This window comes from Dasypus novemcinctus, chromosome 20 (assembly GCF_030445035.2).
Source record: "Dasypus novemcinctus isolate mDasNov1 chromosome 20, mDasNov1.1.hap2, whole genome shotgun sequence".
Lineage (NCBI taxonomy): Eukaryota > Metazoa > Chordata > Mammalia > Cingulata > Dasypodidae > Dasypus > Dasypus novemcinctus.
The window spans coordinates 45,088,202-45,102,313 of NC_080692.1; the positions used below are offsets into that span (position 1 = coordinate 45,088,202).

General features: G+C 34.7%; 1 protein-coding gene across 7 annotated transcripts in view; it reads right to left on the bottom strand.

Moving 5' to 3' along the window:
- Nucleotides 1-14,112, bottom strand: part of SOX5 (SRY-box transcription factor 5) — a 474,102-nt gene that overhangs the window by 39,310 nt on the left and 420,680 nt on the right. For all 7 annotated transcript variants that reach the window (XM_058282906.2, XM_058282908.1, XM_058282904.1 and 4 more), the window contains one exon: nt 3,435-3,612. In XM_058282906.2, coding sequence (XP_058138889.1) covers nt 3,435-3,612 — 178 coding nt within the window. The remainder of the gene's footprint in view (nt 1-3,434; nt 3,613-14,112) is intronic.

Here is a 14,112-nt window from a genome sequence, read left to right on the forward strand (position 1 = left end):
ATATAGCAAAGAGCCCCACGTCATTAGCGATAACTTAAAAGTGTTATCTTTTGGATTACAGTTTTTTTGTGGTTTATTAATGGCATAACACATCAATTCTTCTTTCAGGGCTGACCTTTGCAACACCATTAATCCTCACAGCTTTTATCCAACTACATTATTACTCATTACAGTCCCAGCTTTCAACATCTGCATTTGTTGAAAAGAGAAAAGTAAATTGTAGTGGCTTCAAATCCTTGAAAACTATGAGGGATATGTATGTGGTGAAAAGCCTTTTCAGGAAATAATAATAGTGGAATAGGTCACATGGTAAATGTCATTAAATACATTCTTGCCTTTCTAAAACACTTTTTAATCCTACTAAATCCCCAGGAATAATAAAGTAAAAAGAAATCCATATGATAAAAATGCAAATATTAGTTATCCTGTCAGTCAAGTATTATAATTCTAATAACATTAAAAAGTAGCTCATATACCAACATTGCGATATTTATCAAATCTTCATGTATGATATGGATGTGAATCATTGTTGCTAAATAAAATATTTTCCCTTGTCTATACTTATGATATGAAAGCAAATCTTATCCTGGTGTCCATTTAGGATACTGAGTAGAATAATCAAGAGTTAGACCATAACAGAATGATACATAATGAAGAAAAAATACACATGTATCCAAAATCTTTTTCAAACTTCTCAAAATCTCAGTTTTCACTGTTTCTTCTCACTGCTGCCTGCTGCCCCAGACTGATGTAATCTTAGCTAATAATCTTGTTTCCTGCTTTGTGGAGATAGAAGCATTTGAGGTACACTACTTTAGTTTTCTTTCTATCCAAACTAATTTCTCTGCAACTTTATCTTTTTTCCCCTCATTTTCTTCAGTCTTAGAAGAAAGAGACTTTTCTCCTTTCCAAGGCTGTTTCATCATCTTTTCTTCTTGCTCCATTACCATCTTTGTACTTTTTCATATCTATACATCTTTCCAACTTGTTTTTCTATTCTATATATATATATCTCCATCCTATTCTATAATCTGTCTTTACTATGACTTCTCAAAATTTAATCACATTTCAACTTCCAAAAAGACTGGTCTAGATTATCAACTGCACTCTCTTTCTGCACATTCTCTAAGATCTTTGAAATTGAAACCTGTGCCAACAATTCCACTAAAACTTCTCTGTCAAAGCCTACCTATCTAAGGGCTCCAGCCTAAGATTTTTCTCATTCATAGTGTTCTTGAAGTTTCCTGCAAAATATCACACACTTAAATCATCCCTCCTTCTTGAAACCTCCTAGCCCAATAGGACACAACTCTTCCTAAACTAGCATCTTTTCTTCTTCTAAGACACTCAATCATTACGTGCTCTTCCCTCTGTTTTCCACCTAAAAAAAAAGTATGGTTATTTAAAATATGTCCACAGATTTGTTGATACTCCTCCCTTCAAAAGCTAGAACCTAATTCCTCTTTCAGTTGAGATGGAATTAGTGACTCTCTTATAATAAATAAAGCAGGACTGGCTGTGCGTGGCTTGGAGACCAGGTCATAAGAGGCACTGTGGCTTTCTCTTTGCTCACTTATCTGGACCACTCAACCTTGGAAAGTTTAGCTGCCATGATCTAAGAGCAGCCTTATAGAGAGGCCCCACATAAGAAGGAACTGAGGTCTCCAGCCCATAGCCATGTACATGAATCATTGCGGAAACAGATCTTCCAATTCTGTAAAGCCAGACGATGACTTCAATCCTTCCAACATCTTGTCTGCAGCCAATGGGATACCCTAAGCCAGAACCAACCAGGCTCGACTCCCAGATTCCTGACCCTTAGAAACTATGAGATAATAAATATTTGTTTATTTACATTGCTGACTTTTGGGTTAATATGTTATGCATCAATAAATAACTATAAAATAGGCAATAGCTATGATTCTTTATCCCACTTCTTATAAGACACAGTCTGTTTTGGTAAAGTTAATTGCTCTCATTGCTTTAAAAGTTTCATTAACGACTAATCTCCATATCTATAATTCTAGCACCCCCTTTCCATGTCAAACTTAGAATTTCCTTCTGAACATCTCTACCTCAGTGTTTTTTGTAATTAGATTTGAACACATATTCAAGTAGTATATTTATCTCTTGGCCCAAACCTCTCCCCCCCGATCTGTCCCAGTTAATGGAGACCCAATTCTTTTGATAAGCTCAAAATCCTAGGCTTCCTTGTCTCCAACCTGTCTTTTACACTTTACATTCTATTAAGGATAAATTATGTCAGTTTTTCTTTGATAATCTCACTCAACCTATTCTTTTTCTTTTTCTCATTGCTTATTATGATCTCATGGAACTCACTTTTGCCCTGCACTAAAGTAATGGTCCCTGCTGCCAATACTCATCTTAAAATTCTGATTATATTGCCTGAAAATAAAGTCAAAATTCCTCCGGATGACAGTCAAGGCTCTCTAAAATGGAGGTCCACTTGTCCCTTTCATCTGTGGCTCCCCTTACATTCTACCACACAACCATTCTACAATTTAACCAAATCAGCACATTTCCCCAAAATAGGCTGATTTCACTATACAATTTTTTTTCTTACAGTTTAGAGTGCCTAGGTATGTATCTCCTCTTCAAGGCTCAATTGGAATTAGGGTCTCTTCACCTTGGCCTTCCTTGATCCCTCCCAAACAGAAGTCTCTTCTCTGTGACTGTAGAATTCTACCTGTGTTCTAGAATAGCTCTTTCTATAGCTGACTTGTACTGTAGCTCTTTGAGGGCTGGTCTGTCCCAGCCTCCGCCTAATTGTATGCCTATTACAAACAAATCAGTAAGTGTCTGTTGAGATTAAGACATTCTACAGTGTATTTTAGTAACTGAAATAAATATCACTAAATTTTTTATACATCAGCATATAGAAACATTTTGCTCTTGTTTACTGTACTGAAATAACAATTGAAGCCAACTACTCTTTGTAATACTTTGATGAATTCAAATCCCAAGCAGAATGGAACAGAATGGATCTTTACATTCTGAGGGCTGCTTGCTGGTCCAGGCAGAATGTATTTCATCATTATGTACACTCTGCACACATCACAAAAAAAGGAAATAAATGTCAGTGATGGAAAAGGCAAGTTACCTAACAACAACATTCTGGAGTCATCAATCACTGTGATTTGTCATTTAGACCTCTCTCTTTTTTAATATACTTATGGACATCAGTTACACAGATAAACACAACCAGTATAATTAGATTTTCAGGGGGACATTATAACTTGCACTTCAGTTTGAAACAGCCTTTACAATTTTAAGAACAGACCTATGAGGATCATCAAATTGGAAATCTCATGAAACCCAAGCCATGCACAGGATATGCGTGATTTGCCATGTAAAGATGATTCATTCAATTGCCATCAAAGAAAATCAGCAAGAACAAAAGAAACAGAACTTACCTATTGTGCTAACTCTGGCTGAAGGACTAGCTAATGCTGCTGGGACAGAGGCTTTGAGGGGGCCTGCCCCACTGTTTATTCTCAGAGCTGGCATATGGGGAGAGGTGGGTGATGTGGGTGATTTGCCATCAGAGGTCTTGGGTTTGGCTGAGAGGTTCAGTGGCTGTGCCACTTCATCCTGCAATGATCATTAGAACATGAGCTGTGATAAGGAAGGCTGAGCAAACACGCCTATAAAAATACAGGTATACAGCCTGACATTTCTGACCACATTAGCCACCAATCTGTGATCTTAACATTCAATCTGAACATTTCAGTGTTTGGTTTGCTGCCAACTTAATGTCACTTTCAAACACGTTACGAAACACCTTTTGTATATGAGAAAGTACATGAGCACTAATCTATGCAGAAAGCACGTAACTGGTGTAACCTGTAAGTAACACTCTTATGAAACTATTCTTTATGCTATTCATTTTTATCGAGAAAGATTACATAGTTCATATAAAATACGGGCATAGAGAGATTTCTTAACTTCCAAAGCACAGGGTTATCCTCAAGTAGCTCTGTCCCCTGTTGCTTACAGATTCCCTGGAACATCCATGTCTAGTACATGGCAGTGTACCTCTGATCTGAACTGCTCTCAGATTTGGTATAAAAAAGGAAAGCTCCCTAACTTTCTTCCTAGGTTATAATCTTTCTTCCTAGGTTACATAGAAACACTTTTGGAGTTGATCTAAAATTGAAAGTAAACATAATTATCATTACACTAATATGTACTATTATGCAGGTGCTTTTTCTAAACACTTAACAACATCATATTTTTAAAATCCAGATTTGTCTGTATTTTCCAGATTTACAGACTTTCAAGTAAGATTTCCACCTCTGTTCTGGAATTGGATGGGATTTAGAGATGATGATATTCAAGCAAACTACCTTACAATAGATAGGAATAAGTATTCCAAATGCCTTGTTACTTATAGCATACTGCAGCATGGCAGGAAGAACTGTATGTGATCAGTTCAGAATGTTTGGTGATTTCCAGTTGTTTTATTGTTGAGGGCAGGCAAAACATAGCTTACATTTGATTTTATACTATTCTATATTAACCACCATGCAATTTCATACCTAAAATTTATGGATATAATTATCATTGAAATTTCTATCACATCATAAAAGAAATGGATATTGTTCCTGTATCATTTTTCTTTCATTGGAAACTGAGAAAGTTATTTTATTCCTTTTATGTGTTATATAATTGGAATCTTGTGCCACTTGTTTGTACTTCATTGTTACACTGTAACCAATTTTATATAACATGACTGTAGAATCATAATTTAGATCCTACTTAGCTATTTTATCTCTGAGAGTTGAGAGCATAAACTATATATAAATAAACAGGTTAACTTTTAAAAAGTGGAACCATTTTAATCAAATGGGATGACTTACATTAATTAAAACATATAAAGATTTAATATGCTTATTTACCAAAAATGGTTGAAATAGCTTACTTTACAACAAAGGTAAAATGATATAATAAGACATCTATTTCAAGTTTATATTTTAAAGTGGTTTATTATTATCAATTGAAATAGAGGTAGTAAAAAATGGGGCAATTCTTATACTAGAGGTAAATTGAGGCAGAGTGGCTTAATTTTCATCCCATATTTCAATAGCGGAATTTTAGATTCTCTGGTTATCTATACTTGGGAAACCCATGAATATACTAGGAAAAGTTACTCTTTAGTATATACTTTTTCAAGTCTGTTTTGTTTGTTTCAGAGAAAAGAACAGTTATGACACAGTCTTTGAAATAATTCAAATTGGCAAATTGGGATCATGTTGGATGTATAATAAATGAATGCCTGTTATACCTTATTTATATAGGTTCACAGTACCTTGGTAGGAGGTGAAATAAGATACTTTAGCAACTGCCTACATACATAACCTAGCAACGTTTTCTTTAGCATTTTTAAATCTACAGGGACAAAATTATCTCTAGATCATTAATTTGAGACATTTAGTTGAGCTGTCAGTTATAATCCTATGTACGATGCCCCAGCAGGCGAAAGTCTTGAGCATTGTGTCCTTTATTCATAATCTGGTATGGAGCAGTGGTTCTTGTAGTGTGCTCTGTGGACTAGCCCCACAGAAATGCAGATTCTGGATACTAGAAAATCTCAGGGTGGGTCCCAGTAACCTGTGTTTTAACCAGCAGCCCCAGGTGATTCTGATGCATGCTACAGTTTGAAAGCTAATGCCCTATATAATATAAAGGGAATCTATTAAAAATATTTTATGTATTAGATTTCCAAATTCTCTAAACATTTCCTCAGTATAAAGAGGTAACTTTAAAACATGAGTAATATTACTTCAATCTTTGAAATCTGATTGGGATAGATACCATATGCTAATAACAATAAAGGAAAACATGCCTATGCATACTGAACCAAATGCTACTGAGATTAGTGGGTCAATATGAAACAGAATCCAGATCTTCTCCCTGTCATTTCTGCCTAAATATCCGGACTGCGACATAGGGGCTTGATTGACTATTTATTATGCAGGCGGTTTTCCCCCTACAAGATGATGTGCCTGTTTTCTACCCTCAGTATGAAATAACTGGCCCCTGTCATGACAGCCCTTCAACTTCCTTTGGCAGTATCACAACAGTTAAGTTTTGGGGATAGTTTGGAAAAATTAAAGGTAGTGGTTTCATTTAACTGTGCAGAAGAAAAAAGGAAGAAATATATTCTCAGAATTGGAACCGAGGTGATCTATGTGCACAGTGGAAACAAGAGTGTGAGTGTGTGTGTAGGGGGAACACTGGCCTTGGTGAGGACCAGGTTGCCTTGGGTGCTGATGGGGTTCAGGTCACTCATCTTAGCTTGAAGCACGAAGAGTTCTAACATGCACATGCTGAAAGATGACTATTGCTAGCACTTAGAGCAAGAGGCCCACTGAAACTCTTCATATTCTTTTCCACTCAAGGCAGCACAGCTGTCTGAAAACCAAAAAGTGCACGACCCCAAGGACGAAACAGAGGCTGACAGTTTCAAATTTGATACAAATGTCCTTCAAAACGCCCTTTCATTGTGTTTCATTGTGTGACCAAAGCTAATGGTTTATTAATAAGAACTCATATGTTTGATCCTTAGACCAGAAACTACATAAATAATTTTAACCCATTATATATTATTCCACAATTTGGTTGTTTTAATAATTTACTACTATGCTACTGTACCAAATGCCCGTTACTCATGAAGAATATAAAAATAATAGTCCTTTCCCATTTTCTAGTATTTTTCAATTGCCTAGATAAAAATTAAAAAGCCTCTAACTATAAAATGCATGTGAACTACTTATGACATTCATTCTAATAATTATGAATATAAACAATAAAGGCTGAAGGTAGGAAATTTTGGTTTTTATTTGAAATATATTACTTAGAGGAAATCTGTTTAAAAGCTTAGTATGACTCTCCCCTATTCTAACAAATAAAACATACATTAAAAATTGTAAATAACTAAATTGGATATAAAAAATGTCAGTAATTTTAAAGGTCAAGAAAGTATGATAGCATTTCTATCAAGTATAGTAACAGGCAGTGGGGAAAGCAATTTCTTTTCCATTAATTGTCCAATTGTTAAATGACATGATGGCAACAGAAAATTTTGAAAATAGTATATTTTATAATGATTGCATTTATATGCAAAAAGACAGTTAAGAAGGATCTTTGTTCTATCTGTTAAGGAACCCCAAACTTGTGTATGATAAATATAAGGTAAGCATTTAGGATTAAGTACGCATGTAAGCTAACATAAGCATATTTTCACTAGTAGAAGGCTATTATTACATTTATAAAGTGCATTATAAATATTTCAAATTTAACCCTTAAGACTCTTAAGGAAGTGCTAATAACTTCATAAAGGAAATTGAGGTTTTTGACAAAACATACAATGTTCTTTCCCTTTAAATGACAAGTTTAATCTTAAATTTATAAAGAGGTTTATGGAATGTAATTTCTGAAATTCAGATATAACTATATAATTCTATCATGTAATAAATTACACAAAAGAAAAGTCAATATACCAGGTGCCATAAAATAAATACATACATTATTTATTTTATACAGTAGTTAAAAAGTTAAGGCACAAATTGTTGACTTATTTGGTGGATGCTTTTTTGTTTCTCTGTTCTCTACACCATATAGCATTGAAAATTTCCTTTGGTAAAACTAACAAGTTATTTAATGAGAAAAATCCCAAAGGTTCATGTACAATATGACAGAGCAGATAATAATTCAGATAATAATGTGCAAGAGAATATTATTTTCAACATCCAGGTAAAAGTTTTAGGAATTCAGTCATGATTATAACTTCTCCAAATAAAGCAATGGCTAAGCTTAGTTGTCTGGAATGGAATGGAAAACATACTTACATAAATTCAGGTACTTTGCATTTACCTATAGCTAATTTTGACTTATCTGAAAGCAAACATGTCATTTAAGACCAGCCTGTGCTCATGGCAGTAGAAATGCTGATGAGGCTGTAATTAATGTATGTCCCATCCAATGGCAACCCTCCACACAGATAAATAATATGAGTAAAGAAAAGAATTTCAAAGAAATACATAACCTTAGATGCACTGAAGAAATACCAGTTGTTATCATGGAGTCAAGAATTATTCCACATAAACTTACCCAACAGTATAACATAACTATATATAGTTAAAAGATATTTCATTTAGATGGTTTTCAAATAAGGTTATTTTAGAAAACACGTTACAAACAAAATTGCATAATATTCATACTTTCATAATGTGCAAAGATCAAATTATTTTTAGAAATCAAATATAATTTATCAGGAGGAAAAAAGCATTATTTGGAATCCTGCATATCTATTTCTCTCACTCCACTCCTTAGCCTTCATTCACTTTTTTGCTCAGGAATTGTAATAGCTAGAAAATAGGGCCACCAGTATCCTATAGAAGTCTACTCATTTCTTCCTATTTGTATCCTTGTCCTTCCTAACCCGGAAATTACCCACATAGGGTCCTTGAACCACAAGATGTACCACTGAGGATGTGCAAATAATTACACTCTTGAAAGAAAAAGTTCACTTTTGTTTACATCTTTATTCATTCTCATTATTTAGATGGTCTAGTTCTTGCCATATCACAGTTGTCTTAAACTCAGATTCTCACTTCCTTAAATATTTACCACCTAAAGTAGTTATTTGAAAATCAAATTTTTATTTGGTAGTGAACAAATTTATAGCACTTTAATGGAAAGAGATAAGAACCTATAAATTTATTCAATCATCCATCTATCCATTCATTATTTTTAAAAGGTTTTTCAACTATTCATGGCTATTTATGCCAGGCATTAGAGAAAATATAAATCAACTGACATCTAGGCATGTGAATTTGAGGCTTTGTTTTTGCATGGCCTGCATTAAAAGAGAAAAGAAGTGGATTTACTTTTTATTTAAATCCTAGGTACGTGGAATTGAGTTTATTTTACTTAGAATGAATTCCCTGAGGACAGTTTGTCTATGCATTTGACATATGTCATTTATAAAAACACTTTGACTCTTTAATTTAATTTTACAGTGATTTAATTGTATGTTTCTATGGACAGATGTATCTAAATCCAAATTTATCATCTATCTAAATACTTGTAGGCTACTTCCTCTGTACAATTTGAAAACTGTAATTGCCCCCATATTTATCATAAATACTCATGTGGAAGTAAGTAGCAATAAGAGCATATGGGGAAGAGTAAAGGCACTTGTAAAACATGTTGCAAAATTAATCATGCTGCTGGTATTATCATCTCTGATGAAATAACCATGTTAAATCAAGTTGGGAAGTTAAATGACAGGTTGAATTGCCAAAAGACACTGCTGCAGTGCCTCTCCTTTCTAACTTGTGCTCACATTCATTCCTTTGCTTTCTTCTTCTACCCTGTAGTTCCCTGTGGGATCCCTCTTCCACATCTCTTCCTCAAACAAGCATTTCTTTTCCACATTTAAGTAGAGGCTTACTAAAGAAAAAAATAAAACAGAAATATGAGGAGGATCTCCAAAAACGTTGTGGTGCATCTATCTTTCCTTCATGAGGAACTTAGAGAAAAGGCTTCCATTTATGTTCAAGAATCAGTCGAAGACAAAAATACCTTTAAAAAGCTTAAAATTATTTTCTGAACTCCTGGAGAGTTGAGGTTCTTCTGAGGTGCTGCTCCAACTCCATATTTAATTAGTAGATTTCTGCTTCCTAAAAATTAAGCCTATCCTCTTACAGAGTATAGAATTCTAAAACTCCTTTCATGAACAGATGCTTACTTTTGGGCTTACAAATTGCAAGATGCCTTGTTAACCAGGCAGAAAGGGCTCCAGGAATTCTTTGATAGGTGTGCTTTTGCTGTGTTAATGCTACCATTAGACTTGATTGCCATTTAAATGCAAGTCTTAAGTTATTTAGCTGATGGTAATATGTTCCAGCTTCTCATTCAGCTCCCTTATTTTGCCATTTTACACTTTTACTTAATGTATGCCTGCTTCTTTTAAAAATGGATGCTAGTAATGTAGTTGAGGGCATTTGCTTCAATGTGGTAATTACACATTGCTTTTACAATTAAATTGTTGGCCCCTAATTAATTTAAAAGTATTGAATGGGTTTTGTGTGATCTATTAACTTTAAAAAAAGATAATTAAGAAAGAAAATAAAATTTTAAAAAAAGGTATTGAATGGTATTCATTGTTTTGTTTGTTGTTTAAAATGCCCCAATACTGTAAATTATTTATATAAACATACACACATATATTTTAATGCAATTAGAAGAAAGAATAACAAGTGCAGCATCTGGAATATCATTTATACTTCATGTACTTTCATAAATTAAAAAACCTGCTGTGAAATAATACCAAATCATGATATTCTTTCTATGTACAGAGTGCTTCTGTGACAGCACGTTTCCAAGATGGCCCCAGTGATTCCTGCCTCCTGGTATTTAGCCCCTTGTGGAATACCCTTCCATAAAAAGATGGCTGATTTATATAATCAAAAGGATATTGCAGAAATGACAGTTTGACTTCTGATGCTAGCTCACAGAAAACACTGCACCTTCTATCTTGCTCTTCCTTGGTTCACTCGCTCTAGGGCAGGGCTGCTCCGTCTCCGCACTGTTGACATTTTGTACCAGATAATTCTTTGCTGTAGGTGCCTCCCCTGTGCATTTTAGGACATTTAGCAGCAAACCTGACTTTTTTACCCATTAGATGCCAGCAATACCATGTCCCCAAGCTGTCCCAACCAAAATTGTCTCCACACATTATAAAAAATCGTTGGGGAGTGAGTGGGCGGAGAATCACCCACAGTTGAGAATCAGTTAATGCTCAGGGTGAAGCCTGCTGCCACACCATGAAGATGCTCAAACAGCCCTGTATAGATGTCTTTTGGCAAAGAACTGAGGCCTCCTGCCAACAACCATCACTAATTTGTCAGGCATGTGAGTGAGCCACCTTGGAAGTGGATATACCAGCACCAATTAAGATTTCAATTGACTGCAACCTCAGTCACAAAAAACTTAACTGCAAACTCATGAGAGACCTGAGCCAGATCCACCCAGCTCAGTGACTCCCACATACATGGGAAATGAATGTTTACTATTTTAAGTGACTAAGTTTCAGGGTACTTTTAAAATTTTTTAGACAGTGATAATGAATCCATCCTCTATGAAGGAGGTGTTGTCAATAAATGGCTCCAGCACATTTTTTTTTTTAACCAAGAAATCATTTTGGCCCCTGGGAAAATACTTGTTTCTCATTCTTCAATCAAAATATGTAAATACATTTCATGATCTCCCTCAGGTTTACTTACAATACTGTGTATAGCCAGATGCCATTTCTTTTCACCTTTTCTTTCCTTCTTTTTATATTTCCTCTCCCTTTCCTTTAATATCTCTAATTTAGCTTTTGAGACTCTCATTTCAGAATGACCCTCAATATGACCTCTACTCTTTGTTTCCAAAATGTTCTCATAATATTAATATCTGATGTAAATGCAGATCCTATGTATTTACTTAGAAGAGTGTCACATAAGAAGACATGTAGTCCATTATACCAGATGAAAACCAACTCATGGGAATTCTGCAGAGTAAATTTTCTAACAGTATTTGAGAAGAGAAAGAAAGGGAGGAATACAAGTGTCAACAATAATATTGTGATGAGAACAGTTACAACAATGAGGCAGTATAAAACATATGGTGCTTGACCTCTGGTCCCAGACAACTTCTAATTTCTAATCATAAGGGTTATTTGTCCTACGGTATTCATTACATCTGGATGATTGCTATTACCTTATAAAATGATTAACAGTTCTATCAAGAGGCTAAAAGGAAGCACAGAGCAGTAAGAATTGATGTTAATAATCACACCAGATCCTCTTATTAACTTCTAAATGTAAATCTCCAAAAGCTTTTAAAAATGATTTAGAGAAATTAAAGAGTCAGTAACTCCATGTACAAAAAGAATGTACATTTCCTTGGTACGATTTGATTGGTTGCTCCTCAAACGCATAATTGAAAAGCATTTGTCACTGTTAAAACTGTTAATTTCCTGTTAGTTCCTCCAGAAGATATGTGAAAAAAATTAATTAAGAACTACAAAATTGTCAAATAAAGGAACAGACTCACAAAAAGTTGAAACAGGATCTTACAAAGCAGTACAGCTTTACAAAACTAATACATTTAAATAAACTCTAAGGAAACAGCAGCCACACTGATCAAATTCTACCATATTTATGCTGCAAAAGGCACCTCTACTTGACTGTACAAAGTGAGCACACCAACATCTCTATATGAATCTACAGAAGGAATTAATATGAAAGGAGAGCAGAACAATATAAACAGCATCAAATCAAATGAGTGGTAGATGTGATGTCCCACAGGAGTCACATAAAGGAAAAGTAACAATATCCCACAGAGCCACAAAGAGCCTCATATTCAGCAAACACACACAGACACAGCTGAAAATGTTAAGCAAATGAGTTGATGACTTTGAATCAAGATCAAATAAAGTCACCCAGGAAGGTCCTCGGAAGACTAAAGAATTCCTTTTCAGAAAATATCTTTGGGTTTTGTGTTTTTCTAGATCCGAGGAAAAGTTGGGCCTGGTTATAAGCAGATAGATCATATTTAGTTCAACAACCCAGGAGAATGGGAAAGAGAAATAATACTAACTCAATTAAATTAGATACCTCATTTCCAATGTGCCCTAACAGGCGCAAGTTCTCAGGTCTGGTGAACTCACTATGACCCTTCAATGCCTAAAGACAGTTAACGGGTGTGTTTTTGGGAGATGGGAGTAAGGACCAACTCGCCTTGAGGAAGGATGGAACTGTATGTATCATGTGTAATGGATTTGGTGGTGAAGGAGATGCAAAGCCAAGATTCAGAAAGAGTAAGACAGCATGTTGCAGTAAATGACGATACCACAGTATGCCAGTGCAGTAAGCATTCGTTGTTTTCCTTAATCACTGATGGCAAAGTAACCAGATTTCAAATGGTTTAAGTGAACTTTACTATTTAAAGGTATCTCTACTGATTATCTGAATACTCTGACCCCTTACATTGCAACCTTCTTGAAAATAGGCTTTAGAGTAGGAAAAAAACCTGTTAAAATACCAAATTTTAAACACTCAGTATTAATTAGATAGTTGAGGAGAGAGATTAGTGACTGGCTAACTCTCCATAAATTCTAAGTTTTTTCTTAAGGTGTTTTAAAAATTCTTATTTCTTCATACAATGCACACATCATACTAAGCAAATGGCATTTTGACTGTTGAACAACAAACTATGACCATATGCATTACCAAAATGTATCCCTCCACCATATGAATCTTTTCTAATGAACTCTTCTTGCCAACTGAATTTCATAGTTTTTCCACCCTTCAGATCTTTACTCCCGTTTCTTCTTGCTTTCTTAGGGTTGAGGGAGATGTCTCTAGGGTCATTACTTTCTACCCTGGGATGCCAGCTAACAAAGCCATTGTCTGCAAACTCATTAGCAACTCATTAGCTGCCATTTAATTTAACTTGAAATTTTACTGGGCTAGTACATCCAAACTACAACTTTTTTCATTCCATTCATTGCAGAAAATGGAAAAAGGGGCAGTCATTGAAAACAAAGGCTAGAAAGTCCAAAGATAAGTAAAGGTAAAGCCTAAAAAATGGCAAAATTAACTATTTCCACCCCTACCTCCTTTAACCAAGTCTGGATATCATCCTTTGGGTTAAAAGATATATTAGCTATTTTCTTTTCTGAATACAGAAATAGAAGAGTTCTCCCATCTGGCCAGCTCCCACCCCCTTTTTTCATATGGTAGGTTCATTCTTTAATTTGTTCCATAAGCAGCTTTTAGGCAAAATTCTCAAAACAGAATGATAGGTCATGGGAGAGAAAGAATTTGTACTTGAGTTGCAGAAGCAACACACATACACTAAATGATAGAACAGTTTAAGGCAATGTAATTTACTAGAAAATTTCAAATATTAAGGAAATATCATTGTGATTAATCTAAAAGAATATCCTGAAGGACGTTCTTTTTAAAAAAACCAACAACACTTTTGTTTTACTTTGTATTATTTAGATTGAATTCATCAAATGATTGAGTCACTAGT